General features: G+C 33.5%; 2 protein-coding genes across 2 annotated transcripts in view; one reads left to right on the top strand and one right to left on the bottom strand.

The window, feature by feature from the left end:
• The window catches only part of LOC129908991 (beta-1,4-mannosyltransferase egh), a 54,247-nt gene extending 52,341 nt beyond the window's left edge, over window positions 1-1,906 (top strand). Inside the window, exon 3 of the mRNA XM_055985867.1 lies at window positions 415-1,906. Coding sequence (XP_055841842.1) covers window positions 415-984 — 570 coding nt within the window. The 3' untranslated portion in view covers window positions 985-1,906. The remainder of the gene's footprint in view (window positions 1-414) is intronic.
• Window positions 1,907-3,653: 1,747 nt separating this feature from the next.
• On the bottom strand, window positions 3,654-12,429 carry LOC129908986 (fl(2)d-associated complex component). Its single transcript, XM_055985859.1, has 2 exons — window positions 11,210-12,429; window positions 3,654-5,644 (listed from the first exon to the last, which is right to left on the bottom strand). Exons 1-2 carry the CDS (start codon window positions 12,298-12,300, stop codon window positions 3,772-3,774), a joined length of 2,964 nt encoding a protein of 987 aa, XP_055841834.1. The 5' UTR covers window positions 12,301-12,429; the 3' UTR covers window positions 3,654-3,771.
• Window positions 12,430-17,768: the final 5,339 nt, after the last annotated feature.

The raw sequence follows: 17,768 nt of genomic DNA, 5'->3' as shown, positions 1-17,768 counted from the left end.
TAAAAGTTAGAAATAGATTTTTTATAAAACTTGAAACTGTTAGTTAATTTGCAGCGAAATGGCGTATGGAATAAAAAATATTTTGATTAATTTATTGTTCCTAATTATTTGGCAATGTTTTTGTAAAAGAATTAAAAAAAAAAAACAAAAATCAATAATGGGCGCGGGAAGCAAAATACTGTTGCAAAGTAAAGATTTTTCGAAATTTCACAAGAATTGCATTAAATTGAAAACCGTAAGGATTTTAAATGAACAAGTTACCAAATTCTGAGAGCCCTTAAGTTCCCCAATGAGCATATTTTGTTTGATCCATTACTTTTGGGACACCCTGTATTTCCTGATGCTGATTTAAATTTATTTATTTCAAAGTATTTTTGTGATTTCAAAATAATTAACATTTTTGTTTACTTCCAGGTGGGCGCCGAACGTAAAGTTTCATTCGACAATGGCATCGATGGATCCGTGGCCGAGGACTGCTTCTTTGCTATGCGTGCCTTCGCCCAAGGTTACTCCTTCAATTTCATCGAAGGTGAAATGTACGAGAAATCTCCATTCACACTATTGGATTTTCTACAGCAACGCAAACGTTGGCTCCAAGGAATTCTCCTTGTTGTGCACTCAAAAATCATCCCGCTCAAGCACAAACTCCTCCTAGGCATTAGTGTCTATTCATGGGTAACAATGCCCCTTTCCACATCTAACATCATCTTTGCCGGGCTCTATCCGATTCCATGTCCAAATGTAATGGATTTCGTGTGCGCCTTCATTGCAGCCGTTAACATTTACATGTACGTTTTTGGTGTAATCAAATCCTTTTCACTATATCGCTTTGGATTGCTGCGATTCTTGCTGTGTGTCATGGGTGCAATATGCACCATCCCAGTGAACATTGTTATTGAGAATGTGGCAGTGATTTGGGGTTTGTTTGGTAAAAAACATAAATTCTATGTTGTACAAAAAGACATCCGAGTATTGGAGTGTTAAATGTTAAGAGTGCTGAGCCGAGGCCACCTTCGGACTTGCTGCACACAAAACCATCCACCACCTCATCTCATCTCCTTAATGCTGCGGTATTCACTTAGATTGTAAAGTATTTTTTTTTTATTTTAAATAATTATTAATTACACTAAATTTAGTTTTTGTACATTTATAAGTTTTTTTTAATTTCTTTCCTTAATCATTGTACATTATATATATTTTTTATGTGACATTTGTTATAAAAAAAATCTTTTAAAACAAAAGCAATTGTTATCTGCATTACTATTCATCATTGTTATCTTGGAAAACTGTTTTATCTATTTAAAAAATATTTAAGAAAAAAAAATAACATTGGCAAGTTTTTCGTCGTTTAAAAAAGATTTATTGTACCTTCAAAACTTCACAAGTCACCCTTTTTGGAGATTCACTGTTGCATTGAAAAATAAAAAACATTCATTTCACACACTCCCACACACACCTTCACAAAAATTGTATTCAATATTAAGACTTAAAAATTAAAAAAACAAAAAAACTTAAATTATAATAATTTATTTCACATATTTTGTTTAAAAATAAAAAATTAAAAAAAGAAAATACTTATTTATAAAATAAAGAAAAAGAGTAGAAAAAAAAATGCAACACAAATTTTAAAAGAAAAAGTTAAAATAAACAAAAAAAGGAAAAGAACAAAATAGATCGTCATAGAAGATAAATTAGAAAAAAAAAGCTTTTTTCGATTAATTAAAAAAAAAACATAAACTTAATTAAAATTAAACAAAACTTTTGTTTGTTTTTTCTATAAGAGAAGAAAATGTGAATGCACCAAATACTATCTTTAAGAAAGTTATGTTTAACTATGCTTAATACTTTTTTTTTCTTTTTGTAAATTTATATATTTTAAACAAAACAAAAAAAAAAAACATAGTTATAGTTGAATAATAGTTAAAAATATAAAAAAAAAATGAATAAATTTAAAAACTAAGTTTTCTTTTTCTTAATCAAAAAAAAAAAAAAAAAAGAGAAATTAGAAAGAACAAGAATGTATTATTATAAAATTTTATCTTTTTTTGATAAAAGAACGGAACATAAAATACATTTAAAAAGTAAAATTAATAAGTTGGAAAAATAATAAAGATTCATTAAAACTAAATTTTGTATTTATTTTATTCAAAACATTCAGAAAAGTGGCTGAGAAACATTTTGGAACAAACGGAGCATGCTCCAAAAAAATTCAATTTTGTTTGCTTATTTTTGCCTTACAAATGAAAATTTTTCCTCTGAAACACTCACGAGATTCGACCCAGTAACTCTTTTTTAATGTTTGAACAATTTGGCTTACTTTTTTTTACAATCAGACTGACCATCAGATATTTATCTGTCCTTAATGCCAAAGCTTTACTTTTAAGGAGTCATTTTCACTTTTTTATTTATAATTTAAAATCTAACAAAAAAAAAATTTTCACAAGCATTTTTTATTATTTTTGAGCATGGTAGTGGGTGGAAACAAATTATGTTGATTTATGTTGCTATTGATTTAAAATCTGATCGGTTGATTGGCAGCATAAAAGAAGACCATAAAGGACTTGGGACCTACCTACTATAGAGGTCAAATTCTGTGTCGATGACTATCAAAAAAATTCATGAATTGCTACTTTAACTTTTCTTGTCTATACGCCGTTAAAAAAAGTTCTGTTTTAAAAAATGCAAAATTTCGAAAATAACGATTTTGAGGATATAATCGTACTGTTGAAAAGGGTTTTCAATAATTGTGAATTGCCTGCTGAAAATTTTTCTAGGTTTGCACTTATTTTGAAAGGTTTTCTAGGGATACCACATGCAACTATTACATTCTTGATCCAAAAGTCGCGTTGAAGGAAGTACATATTATATACTTTTAACATCTTAAGATGCCGTCAATTGCTATCACCTACATAGGTAAAGCTTCTAAACCTATGAATAAATGCATGCGAGGTTTTGGTGAGAAAATACCATTTGAAAAATATTGCATACTTTTGGGCTACTTAAAAACGTTTGAAGTATGGTAAATTTTAAGCGATGAGTGATTTTGAAACATTTTAAAAACAGTATTATGGGGAAAAGCGGTCGAAAAAACATTTTGAAACATTTTGCAAATCATTTCCCCAGTGATAAAATTCCAATTTTAAAAAACTTGTTTGCGAGCAAACAAAAAATCTGAAGCTGACTTTAAATTATTACCTACGTGATGTGCGTTACAGTTATCAGAACATTTCTACTATTTCTTTCTCAGCTCATATTACATTTCGATGAATAGATGCTAGACACTCGGGTGCAAAATTTTAAACGATTTAGTGAAATGCTAGTCATTTTAGTAAGCTACTAAGTTAAAAAGCACCCTGATTTATAACTTAGTACATTACTAAAATGGCCTTAGAATTTCTCTAAATCCTTTAAAATTTTGCGCCTCTATAAACGGAATTTCATGTTTGATTGCATGACCATGGTTTGGTAAATACCTTCGTCTGTACATTTATTCATTGTGCATAACTTTTAATTCCCAATAAGAATCACACTGTTAATCGTTGTTTTCTTTTTTGCGATTATATCATAAAATGTTTACGAGATACGAAAATCGTCATAGTTCCCCAAAATACTATTTCGCTAGAAACCTAAACAATTAAAAATACAAATCCACCTTTCATTACACATCAATCTTAATTTTATTTATTAATTAATACATGTCCCCCTAAATACTCAGAACAACAAAATTATAAATGTGTCCATTACTAATAGCATTCAATAAATCTTATGCCCTTACTTCACCTCCATTGTTCTCTGAAAAAGTGCCAATGCAATAGACTTCATCTTCTCACTTGCTGGACGACGGAAATCACATTCCAACGTCGGTAGACCACACAATTTGCGCCGCAACTTCAAGTCATATCGAGCACTTAGAGCCCGACTATTTGGGCCACATGCACCAATTATTAAACTTTGCTTTGCTGCCAGCTTGACCCGCTCACCAACCTGTGCACATGCCAAAGGATTTATACGATTAACATCAAAAGTCTCCCCTCCGGTTCCTTCCATTTTTGATTCTATTTTGATCTTATTTTTGTCATCGCCACTTTCTTCCGATGCAGCAGCCTCTTCAGTCATCTCTTCTTTGATTTCCATTTTAATTGGTTTCGTCTCACCTAATTCTGCATTTAACTTCTCCTTGGCTTCGGTCAAAATTCTTTTGCCAAATTCTTCACCAGCCATTTTCAGCGATATACCCACATCCAGAATAATTCTATGTGCCTGCCACTTCTCTTTAGCAGTTGTCCGCTCTGCCCCATGCAATGCTGGAACTTTGGCTTCTTTGACAAGTGATGCCCAATCAACTCCCAATGCATCACCAACACCTTTAGTACGCGAATCCTCTTCCAGCTCACCATCGGAAATTTCCTCAAAATCCAACAAATCATCATCCATTACTTCTGGTTTGGAATCTTCATTGCCAGCATCTTTCATTGGACTTCCAGTAATTGGATTTTCCGATGGAACATCTCCATTTGCCTCAGCAGAGGATGGATCAATTGCAGGCTTACTTTCTTCTAATTTGTCTAGAATTTCATCATCGCTGTCCGAGATCTCACTTAGATCATCGGGAACAGGCTCGGTTTCTACTGGATTTTCTTCTGTTGGAACAGCAGGAGCAGCTGCAACATCAGTAGGAGCATCAATTGGAGCTTGCTCTTCAACTGCTTCAGTGGTGGGAGTTGCCTCCGATGATGATTCATTTTCCTTAACTGGAACAGGCTCAGTTTCGGAAGGAGTTTCAGGCAAAGCCTGTTCTTCAACTTTGACTTCAGGATCTTTTACTTCTTCATTTGCTTGCTCGATAGGCGTCACCTTAACTTCTGGTTCAGGTTTTTCGACTTCTTCAACATTCTTGGGCTCTTCCTCGGGAATGACCGAAGGAAGGATCATAGTTGGAATTGGTTCATTAATTTCCATCATCAAAGGCTGTTGTTCTTTTTCAGCTGCAACCAATTCACTGATTGATGGCGGAGGTATTGGGGGTAGTGCCAGCAATGATGGAATTGCAGTTCCTCCTGGAGTTGTTGGTGGACCACCGAGTTTCTTCTTCAAGTTTGGGTTTGTGTAGGTCATTTGTCGTTTGGATGGGAATTGCCGTGTTGGTGGATGATATCCACTGTGAATAGCCATCAGTGGCGGTGGATGTGGTCGAAATTTCTGACGATCGTGCATATAGTCGAGCGGGGCACCACTATGCCGGTAGTTGGCTCCTTTGCGATGGCTACTGCCCGATTCACCGGCCTGTGGATGTCCACGAGCCCAATCCTGTTGTGGCCAACGTCCGGATCGACCCGAACTGGGCGACTGCACATGGTCTAATGCGCGTTCACGTTCTCGCTTTTCACGTGCCTCTTCCCAAAGCTGACGGGAACCACCAGCAAACTCTTCGGCGTCCCAGTCGGGCTCGGATGGGGGACGGTTTGACTTGCTGCGTCCCCAGTTCTTCTCATCCCATCGATCGTCTTCGGGCCAGTCTTCGCCACGTCGTACGGGTGGATAAAGCTTCTCAAGCTCACGGTCATTTAGAAGTTCCAGTTCTCTTGGATCCCATCTGGGGTCACGACGACGCTCTTCTTCTGCATATGCCCGTGCGTAGGCAGCTCTGAAAAACAGAATCAATTTATTAGAAAAGTATGTTAGAAAGATATGAATATAAAAATGTATTTAAACTGTTGGCTTGTTAAATAAAGTCTTGTTTTCTTGAATACATAACAATATGGCGACGAGGATTATTCAAGAACTTAATTTATTAATCCATAAAGCAACATTTATCTTATCGAAGATAATTTTTCTGAGGATTCTAGAATTTCTCGAACTGCAAAGCAAACTTTTGCAATCAATCATCGGAAAGGAAAAGGAAGACGAAATCAAGAATAGACAATCGATTCATTCAAGAATTTGTTTATGATCCTGCAAATGGATTGCTTCTTGAATCTTAGTACAACCGTTTTTAAACGTATTTATTGTCGATAGGGCGTCTCTTGATGTTATATCAAAGGTTCGTCTTCTCATGAGAAAAATAAACTCATTTGCTCATAAAAAAAAAACCAACTCGACTGTTTAAATAATTCGTTTTTTTTGCAGCCATGTCAGTTTTCGTTAAGAATACTAGAGATTATTTAGCGATGAACCAGTATGCGTTTTAGTCGACGTTCATCTTTATCTCAAGCCAGGAGCAATTCATGTTTTCAGTGCAAGTCTGTTATACCATTGATCAAAAAAGAACTAAAACGCCTTGAAAGTTCTTGATATCATAATGCCAGTAGACAACAAAAGGGTAACATCGAAATTTGCGAAGATTATTATTTAGGCCTCAACAATACTCTACAACCATATCCGTATCCTCTTTTTTTGATTATGGATTCTATGGCAGAGGTATAAACAATTTTTAATTTTTGCAACAAATTAAGTTTTTTTGGCCACATAATCGATAAGAACGGATCATTACCAGATCAAGCAGAAATAAAAAATTTCAGAACATGCCAGCACCGCAGAATTTAACGCAACTTCGATCATTCCTTGGCGTTGTAAAGTACTATGGTAAATTTGTCAAGGAAATGCGTCAAACCCGTTCCAGTCCCAGTCAAAGACTAAAGAAGAATGTGTCGCACATTGAGCACTCGCATGTATGGGGAGGGATTCATTCCGTTACTCGATTATCAAATAATCATTTTTACCAAAAAAAAAAAACAAAACCAACTTCTATGGATAAAAACTTGAATTTATGATTTTCTCAAGGATTCTTTTGTCGGAACTGGGCGAAATTAAAAGGGGACCACACTGCAGTCACCAGCTTTCGAATACAAAAAGAATTATCACCCAGGTTGACCCAGTCCAAAGTTATGCGGTAACAAACATAAACAAAAAGAAAAAAAAAAAAATACTGACGAATTGATAACCTCCTCTTTTTTGGGAGTCTGTTAAAAACGATACCGTTTCGACAAGAGTTTGATTTCCATGACTTCAATAATCACTATCGTCCGTCGCAGACGGTAAGGTTTATTTTGCTTTCCGTATTTCGATTATTATCATGTGAACGATTGTGATGGACTAAAGCTAAATAAGTACCATGAGATTAACCTTGATTTAATTATAGAAACTGTTTATGTAAATAAGCATAAATAAAATTATCTAAAATAAAAAAAATCTATAATCGATGAAGGAATTATTAAAAACAAAAAACTGAAGTCACATTTTTTCATCTCCATTTTCTATCACTCTCGCTTCATATTCCAAAATAAAACATATTTTATGCTTGGTTAATTCCAACTGCAATGTTTTCAATTACTTTGTACAGACACCATTTTATTTTTCACTTTATAAATCCTATTAGAAGGTACCTACTTCATTACCTTCTGAGTTAAAGAGGGAAACACTAAATAGATTACCGCAATTTGCATATAAAAATGAAAAAAATTTAAAAAAATATTTGGAATTTTATGACTTATTTGAAGACCTAGACTAAAAAAAATAAATCAGAGACAATGCCCACCAAATATGCCAAGCAAATCTAATGTCGTTTTCTTTCACTCTATTAAGGAGTACTCTAAATTTTTACTCCTTTTTCTGGAGTGAAAGAACATAATGAGAGTAATTTTTTTTATGTAATTGTGTGTGTGACAAGGCAAAAATGGATAATTTCCTTGAAAAAAATAGTGATAACAGGCCTAGGGAAAACATTTTATGGATTGAAAAGAATAATTAATATTAATAACATATGAAGCATAATACACGAAGACGGAAGGCGCAGAAATCATCTTCCAATTTCCTTTTGATTTTTATTTCGGTGCGTATTTTGTTCTTGTTTTCGTATGACGCAACCGACGAAATAAAATAAAGCCGAACAGCAAAAAAAAGAACAAGATCAAAGGGAAACGTCAAAAAGAGTCACAAAATTTTTTACCGGAGACACGGTAGAAAATCTTCCTTCCCTTTTTTTCGAACCTTATTTCTCCTTTGCTGTTATGTGCGTCTCGCGCTTTGCGTCTTCGTGTAGAAGTGGACTTAGTTTTACTTTTGGTATATTTTTCATTACGCTTCTGATCGGGGTTTTCAGCCTAATTGACACACACCCTTAGTTTGATAATTGTAAAATAAAAATATCCCATCAACGCACAAAAAAAATGTGATTTTTTTGCTATATGGCACAGGATTTTTTTTTTGTTATTGATGAAGAACACTGGCTGAACATTTTTTTTATTCGGTTTTCAATTTCATTTTGGAAAAAGTGAAGAATTAACGAAAAAATGGAAGAAATATATCTGGCGGAATATAATACAATAGAAAATATATTCATAATGGTTGTTTTTGTTAATAACAAAAGTTTGGAAAAAAAAACATTTCGCATTTTTCACTTTTTAAACAAAATTTTAAAATGTCAAACTTCAAATTCATAAGTGTGTGTGCAAATCGGTGTAAATCTGACTAAAAATGTGGAGTAAATCCGGGGTACTCCGTAGTACTAAAATCACTCCGGAGTAATTTTTTTTTTACACTTTTGTGGCGTCAAAGAACACAAAACCTTCAAAAGTGCAAAAATAAGTACTAAAAGGGTACTCTCATTGGAGTGAAAGAAAACGACATAAATCGAAAATTTTGTAGCTAGGGCCTTTGCGAGATTATGGGCAGTATAGGATTTCGTAGTTTTTGCAAGACTTAAATCAAGTTCAAAATTAAAATGGATTGATAGAAATTATACCTAACAGTACAAACTAGGGATGTTGCGGATGTGGAATTTTTCACATCCGCGGATGCAGATGCGGATGCAGATTTTTCAAAGTTAATATCTGCAGATGCGGATGCGGATGTTTAAGATCTTATAAAAAAAAATTAATATAAATGTATTAAAATAATGATACAGTTATAAATAACCTTTTTATTATTTGTGTTTAGTGAGAGAAATCAAAAAGACGTGCATTAGACTTAACAAAAAGTAATACCGCCACAGCCGGTTACACAGAGGTTTGTTAGTTAAACCCCGCGCTACTAAATAATTGTTCCCTAGGAAAACTGCCTCGTGGAGTGGGTAGAAATTATCGTTAAAGACTTCAATGGCTTTTTCCCTTTTTTTTTTTGTCCGGAAAAAATGATCTCTATTAATAGCCTGTTTTCATCCCAAATTTGATAATTTCGCAAATTAGGTCAGTTCGAAATCCAAATTCTAAAAATTTCCTATAAAATTTGAAATTCGAAATGATATAATTATCTAATTTGGGCTTTAGTGAAAACGGGCTATAAAATTAACACTTTTTTTATAGCCCGTTTTTTCTGTGTTTTGCCTAAAAAAATCAGTCACAGACCATTACTCGATGTGAATCCCATTTAGAGATGGGTAGTTCCGGAGCCAAATAGTTCTTGGAACTAGTTTCTCACTCGGACACAGTTCCACTAGTTCCACAAAATGCCAAATTCGTGCGAATTTTTATTTCCACACCTCAAAATGGATTCTCCCGTGGGCAAAATTGTTTTCCGCTTCGCGTTTGGGTTGAGCAAATTAAAGAGATTTGAATCTGAGAAATTTTTTTCCGCTTCGCGTTTATCGAGTTATAACACAAGCATATCTTTGGAACAAACAAATCAAATTGAAGTAAGACAAATTTTAAATAAAACTTATTCTTTGAAAAGTTGGAATTATATAAAAATCATATTGGTATTGTTTCGCTTTAATAAACCGAAACGAGGCACATTCTTTTTTTTTTTTTCAGAAAATATATTGACGTAAAAAGAAATAAAGCGAAATGTTGAAAAAATGCTTTATTTCTCTTTTGAAAATTAAAATTATGCCAATTTCCGAAAGGCTTCCTTATTACACTTGGGCGCATTTCATGGCACCAAAAAATAATCTTATAGATTACTTAGTACCTATATGATGAACATTTATAGTAAAAATATGTATGTAAAATAGTTTTTACTCTATTCGGGACTTATGTCCCATTTTCGACTAAAAAATTCAGGACTTTAGTCTCAGTAGGGTGGGACATAATTCCCGAATTGGATTCGGGACTTATGACCCAGTAAAGAGGGACATAAATCCCGAAAAATAATAAAAGACCAATTCACGTTTTTCAAAATGGCGGATTTCGCCATGGGGTTGGTGTCCCGAGAACCAGGACTTAAGCTTTTCTAATACCCTTATTTCAGATTTGAAAAAATCAGCCTCCCTATATTTCGTTTCACAAATTGCCTGTTTTATTTACTAACTTTCCTGTACTTAGACTATAGTTTTCAGATCAATAACTTTCGACTCATACATCGCATGACTTTCAAAAATATACCAAATTATTGAATATTTGATGGTCTATAACTTGTACCGTATATACAATTATGTTACTATTACCGGGAATGATAAAATCTTAAAAAAACCGAAAAAAAAATAAATTAAAACAACATAACCTCAAAACTATTGCCCGCTCAGAAAAATAATGTATTACAAAGAAAAAGATAATTAAATTTCCAAGAACTTTGGTCTGATAATCATTTCTCTAGGATTAATAGTTTTGGAGATATAGAGCGATTCGAGTTTTCCAAAATGGCGGATTTCGCCAGGGGGGTGGCGTCCCGAAAACCAGGAATTAAGCTTTTTTAACACTCCTCTTTCAGATTTGAAAAATTCAGCCGTCCTATATTTCGTTCCACGAAAAAGTCTATCTTTCCTGTACTATTATGTCCCTGCGCCAAAAAGAACCGTTCCTTGTTCGTTCCGGCTTTGGAACTGTTCTGCGCATCTCTAATCCCATTGGTACGCGCCATTCTTTCTTGTCGCAACTTCTTTGCATCCGCATGAAAATCCGCATTGATTATTGTGGATGCGGAGGCGGATGCCCCAATTCATGCGCATGTACCGCATTTGCGGATGCGAATATTCTCAACATCCCTAGTACAAACGAACACCTTGTTCTTAAATATTTAAATAGAACATAAAATCTTATTCCCTACTTTTTCCTTTGCGTAAACTGTCACAAAAGGTTTTATGTAGAACTTAAATTCTTAAGTTTTGTTTGAGCAAACAGCTCTGAGAATTGGTATTGAAAAGCTTAAGCAATCGTTTCATAATTGTTCTCATTCGTAATTTCAACATTTGTACAAATAAGTCCTGTTTTGTATAGCTATTATATAGTATAACATAATTATTAATTAGATAAACCAATAAACACGAATAATTACATACCTTTCCTCCTCGGAGTACAAATCCCTCTCGTCTCTGTAATGTCCTGGACTAAGAACTTCTCTCCGTCTAATGACGAGGTACTCTCGTTCCCTTCTCTCATCACGCTCCAAAACGGGCACTCGATGATGTTCGGCAGCCAAATACTCCCGCTCCCTTTCATAAGCCGGATCCCTAATTCGACTAGCGTGAGAATGACGAAGCCTGCCCTCATCTTCCAACGAACGTTCACGACTGCCATATCCTCTGGCTTGTGCCAAAGCCATTTCCCTTTCAGCTGGTCGTGGAATCAATCGTTCACCTCCCCTCTCAGCATATTCCTTCTCTTTCTCACGACGCAATTTCTCCCTGGCCAATCTTTCCCTTTCTCGTTGACGTTCCTGACATCTAGCAAGAGCTTCCTCACGCTCCTTTTGCCGTTCGGCTTCTCTTTCTGCTCGTTCTCGGTCTCTACGTTCACGTTCTCGTGAATCGTCTAGTCGCATTTTCAAATCCCGTTTTCTCTCGGGAGTTCTTTCACGAGTTCTTGTTTGAATAATGATCTTCTCACGAGGCGATAATTGATGCCGTGAAACTGCGGCAACTGGCGATTTTCTTGCCCTCATTTTTGCCTCTAATTTGGCCAAAGTTCTTGGTGAACGACTCCGAATACGTTCACGTTCCCGTGCACGCATTTTCTCCCGCTCAGCAGCGTGACGGAGTCGTTCTTTGCTGTCAGTTCGAACGTGTTTCTTTTCGCCGGGAACTTTGACTTTCCCAGGACTTGCACGGCGAACTGCATTTGTGCCAAGAGCTCTTTTCTTGGCAGCCTTAGCTTCGCGTAATTTTCTCTTCAAATGATTACGTTTTGCTTCGAGTTTCTTTTGATGGCACGAAGAATGGCCTTTGTCACGTTTGCGACGTTCATCGCCCGATGAACTACTATCACGAGCTTTCTTTTTACGATGGCCGGGTTTCTTTTCAGAGCTCGATGAGGAATATGATCCACTACTGGATCCAGAATCTGAATCGGAACTACTTGAACTGTCCGAACTGGATTGAGCAGCTCGGGCTTTTTTATAGCGACGCAGAGCTTCTTTTGATTTTTTATCCATTATAAGGATTTAATGAATCAATAATAGTATTTCAATCGATCTAATTTGTAATTTTTCTTGTAGTATTTTTGATTTTTTGTTGAAAAAATATTTTGGAAAAATGTCTATCGCATAAAGAAAAAAGAAATAAAATGCCGAGCTGTCATTTTTTTGTGTATTTATTTGTTTTTTCGTCTTTGTAGCGATTGCAGCGCCAAGTGTTTAATGTGAGTATTATTTTTCTTAAGGCTGATGCTGAATTTGCACTTAAATGAAAAGTAGGTATTTACATGAAACGATTTTTTTACGTACGGTCATAAATATTTTTTTTTGCTGTGCTCCCCTACTAAGTGAATTTATGTTAGTGAGAAGTATAACTTCAATCGCGTGTAGGCATGGTATAAAAAGACAAGGTATGATCATTAGAGCCGCCATCTTACAAAATGGGGTAATAAGGTTTTGACGTTTGGCATTTGGCAAAGTCAAAAGCAACAACAATTTCCAAGACAAATTTGTTTACAACAACAATTTCAATGGACTGGGCTGTCAAAACCTTAAGTAGCCATAAGTTTTGACAGTTCTCGATACTGAGTTTTTTCTTATGATCATACCTTCTCTTTTTATACCATGGCGTGTAGGTACATTTTTTTTTGTAGCAATTACACCTTTTTTTGCCACGAATAAAATTTTATTTTAAGACGTCATTTTGAAATGTTGATGTGGTTTTATTCTGTGGTTTCAATTTTCATTTGACTTTTTAGGCCGTGTGTGAATTGGGAAATATTAAGCTTGGGATACATTTTTGACACTAGAGGTGTGTTTTTTTTTTACTACGCCCGCGCCCGTGCTAAACAGGACACATAAACACAGTCGGTTCTAAGCAATTTACATGTTTTATAATATCCCAACTAACTATTTTCCTTTTATAACAATGATGAGAAGCTTCTCGCCATGATTGATTTCACACCTAAAAAACTCATATAAGACTCGTTACGATCAAAATGGCTACCTTTTTTGCACTCCTATTAAACAGCAGAGAAGTACAATATTTGTGTTTTTTTATTACAACCGGCCTTAAGTGGACAAAAAAAACTCATTCAGGTTAAGCCCCGAGGCGTGTTTTTTTTTTTGTCTAGTGGCTTAATATGTTATATCAGTACTTTTTAATGGCGGGAAAATATATGGTAGAAAGAGATAGTTGCTTGACGTATTCTTATGTATAAGAAGAAAATAACTGAGTTTTTTTCCGAGTGCCTACCTTTTTTCAGAAGAAAAGAATTAGGTACTTCTTATACGTACATTAGGGTGTGTCAAAATGCTAAAGTATGGAATTTCCAAATGTAATAGCTTTTAAAAGTTACATTACTTATCAAAAATAAATGCTGCGTTTACAATTTTCATTTTAATTAATACCTTTGGCTCGCTCAAAATATAGGAAGAAATTGAAGAAATTAGAATTTTTAGAGATTTTTGAAATAAATGTTTTTTTTTTAATTGCGCCGTTTGAATACAAAAACAAATATATTAAATATTATATATCTTTATAAGAAAAAACTTTAAAGCTTATACATGTTGGAATTGAACACTTAGTAAAGAAACTGCGAAATAATTTGAGAAGGAAAAAATACATTTTTTCATATAAAGTCGTTTTTTTCCTAACAACTTTAACCGATTTGAGCTAGCCAAAGACGAACGATATTATGAATTTTTTTTACATATTATTAAACCTTAGACACCAATAAAACTTTTGACCACTATTACATTGCAAAATTAGAGTACTTTTTTCGGCCATACAAAAGTGACACACCCTAACGTACATATTTCACTGGTTATTTCCATTTGCTGGGTAGTACGCGAGATAAATCTAAAATAAATATGTCAAATCGAACGAACTGCTTCGTCCTGTTTCTGAAAACATGAGCAGTAGCCATAATGAACATACAAATATTTTTAAAACTGTTTTTATTTAATCCACAATTCGCTTATTTTTGTTGAGTGAAAATTAATTTAATTCTTCCATTCCTGTTGCATCCATGTTGTTTTCATTTTATTAAATTAACTCATTCCGGCATATGCTTGACGAAAGTTAACGAAGCGTGCATATGCGCATTATGGCTATTTTATAAAGAATTTTGCTCAAATAAAGCGTTATAGAAGCAACTTTAACGTTTAAAAAGCTTTTAAGGAGTATAATAGTTGATCCTCAAGCTCCCATACAAAATTATCTCAGAAATTAAGACCATGGATTTACTTCTTAACAGTCCTTGAGAACATTCTCACGAAAATTGAGCAAAATCTTAAATGAGGCCGCAACGATTTTTTCTCTTTTTGGACGTTTTCATATGGAATTACTCATAAGGTTCCATTTTACGATTCGACAAGTTATAGTACCTATTATATGTACATTTTACAGGTTTAGCTAAAGTTTTCAAAATTAGGAAAAATATCCAAAAATGGTATAAAAAGCTTTTTTTTCAAAATTTAACTTTTTTGAAAACTTTTAATTTTTCCTTGGTTTATCATAAATAAATAAATAAAATGTTCAAATAAACTCAAAAGAATTTGATTTTTCTCATAAAAAAGTTCAAAGAAGTAAGTCATTTAGACCTGCAGAAATATTATGTTTTATTTCATCTCAAAAGATCAAATGATAGTCAAAGTCAAAAATATGGCTTTTGGTTTGATGACTGATATTGCATTCTAAAAAAAATTGTAGAAGTTTGAAACAAAATGAATCTTAAAGACAAATAAATAGCCTTTCTAAAAATAATAATCATTTTATCAGAAAAAAATTTCCTACTTATAGTAAAAATAGTAAAAACAAAAAAATTGGAAAATTTTGGTTTTTTGAACAGTTCCAACGGTTTAGCTATTTTACCGTTAAAAAGTTGCCCATAAAGAGAGCAAACTGAAATAATTAGGCTTAAAATATAAATGGATGATTTGACAACCCTCAAGTTACATTTGAAAGTAATTTGGTTTAAACATTTTTGAGATGATTTTTGATGACAGAGGCTTTATCAACTTGACCAACTTCTTGATACTTCTCTAATTTTTCTCTGCTAAATTTTGAAATTGATAATATTCTTCAAGTTAAATACTGAACAGCTTTGCCATGTTCAGTCGTTTGCTATTTGTGATGTACTTGGTTGACGTGAAAGCAAAAAGACAAATCGATTTCGAATAAATCCTTAAAATTACTAAATAAGTTACACAATATCTTACAAAGTATTTTTTTTCTCTGTCTGGTTGGAAAATACATCCCACATTTGATATTTAAAATTTTTTTTTTTCACAGAAATAGAAAATAATCACCTTTGAGTCACATGACCGGATTCCCCAGTAGCTAATGCAAAATTTTACAAATTTCTTATACTAGGTAGATATTATTATTATTTTTATACTTGCAAGCTTATTTTTAAAAATAGCAACATTTCTTGCATCCAAAAAGTCAAAGAGACTATATCACTCTACCTACCTTAGATTTCTTTCAATATTCTGCCAAAATTCAAATGATACACCTTTTAATTGCTAACATTTTCTAAAATCACAGACATTTTCATATATTCATTGAAAAACAGAAAAATTCATACCTATACCAACAAGTATGTGACGCCAATTACAGGCTGCATTCCGTGAATTCTAATTCTACCATCCAATCCACCTCCGCTGTAAAATAACAAAATTTATTTGTGTTTCGATTTTTCTAATGAATTTCTAAAGACTCAATTTTCTAACACGAAAAATCACAAAATAAAAAGAAAAAAAAAAACAATTTTTAAAAACCAACCAAAAAAATTGGTTATGCGTTGAAAGAAAAATCTTTTGAAACACTATTTTTGACATGATGTGCATTTGATTAAATCAGCAAATCTTGATTGCACAACTTTTTGCAACGTTTTAATGGCCAATCTGATTTATTCAAGCGAAACAGTTTTTGGCGCTGAAAAAGGAGGACACCGACACAGGACCACCGCAAAATGTTGCAGCTGATTCTACATGCTGGTTATTTTGATAAATTATTAATTTTCCATTCACTGATCTGCCAGATCACCGGCTGGCATTGCCATCATCATCTGCCCACCGCTACTCTGTCACCCAAATTTACCGCCACTACTTTACCTACTAATTAGAAATATAAATAACGCTACTCGAGGTACATAAGCATATATTTTTCATTTTTGATTCAGGTTATCAGGGAGGTGAAAAATTCTCTGAAAAAAATATTGCGAATAAATTGGAATAACGTAAATATTTTAGTTTTTGAGGTGCGAAATAGATTTTTTGATGTTGTTACAGTGTGACAGTCGGATCCTCGGATCGATGGTTGCCATCATTTTCAACAACAACTGTCGTTTTTTGACAAACTTACCAACTGTCTCTAATGTTTATAAATATTTTTGGTTTTTTTTTTTTAAATTTTTGAAAAATACATTAGCGTTACTTAAAATGTATTTCCAATTTTGATTTTTAGAAGTTGATCTAAGTTGGCATTAAATCCTAATTATTCGCTGTCAGCATGGGCCACTTTATATCGAAGAGCAACATTTTTCGTTGTTGATGTCAATATTTTTTTTGGCCTGGACCCACCATCAGCCAGCATCCGCTGTTCATCTTCGTCGTTGATCGTTGCAAAGCGGTCGGTCGTCAGTTTTCTTTAATAAGTTGATGGAAGATTTAGAGCAAAAACATGTGAATGCAATCATCATGGTTTAGTGTGTTGGAAACCAAAACAACACAAGAAGAAAAAAAAAATAAATACAAAACAGATTTATATTCTTGTTTGGTTATTTTTTTTTTTTTTCAAAAATTTAATTAGAATTTAAAACCTCAAGTTGCATTTTCAATGTCGATGATGTGTGTCCGAAATGTTATTAAATTGCTAATTTCTTGTTACTTTGTTATGTGAATTTTTGATATATATGTAGGTACCACATAAGCGAAAACATTTCTCAGTCATGTGTGTTTGGAAAACAACAAACATCTATAATAACGTAAACGTATTGTATATCGACAAATTGCACCTATAAGTGTACCTATAATGGCTTGAATTAATCATCTTTAAAAATTCGCAGACATTCGGCAAACACAAAAAAAAAATCACTTAAATCTGCCTGTTGATAGAAGCTTTAGACTCTAAATTAATGTTATATGTACATATTTTTTCTGTTTTTCTTTGAAAAATTTTAATTTTTCAGGCAAAACAATATTTTTTTTTAATTTCTTGAAAATCAGAGATGTTTAATAGAACTAAACGCGGAAAATACTATCAATGGAGTCACTTATAGTATCGATACTCTTAACGTTCACATTTGGTATGAGAATTTGAATAGGTATATAAGTTTCTACCAAGCTAAACAAATCGGTTTAACTATTGTATAAATAATTACAAAGCAAAAAAAATGGAATTTTTTTCACAAAGTAGATAAGACAAAAATATATGGGACTTGGACCAAAGGCACACAGTCATGAGAATAGTATCAAATCAA

The sequence above is a fragment of the Episyrphus balteatus genome, chromosome 2 (assembly GCF_945859705.1).
Source record: "Episyrphus balteatus chromosome 2, idEpiBalt1.1, whole genome shotgun sequence".
NCBI lineage: Eukaryota > Metazoa > Arthropoda > Insecta > Diptera > Syrphidae > Episyrphus > Episyrphus balteatus.
This window is presented reverse-complemented; position numbering and strand designations above follow the sequence as displayed.

Bases quoted from the DNA above. Each gene is read 5' to 3' on its own strand.
- LOC129908986 (XM_055985859.1), bottom strand. From the start codon at position 12,300: ATGGATAAAAAATCAAAAGAAGCTCTGCGTCGCTATAAAAAAGCCCGA. The intron at 5,645-11,209 runs GTATGTAATTAT...TCTGTTTTTCAG, and splicing joins TTGTACTCCGAGGAGGAAAG to AGCTGCCTACGCACGGGCAT.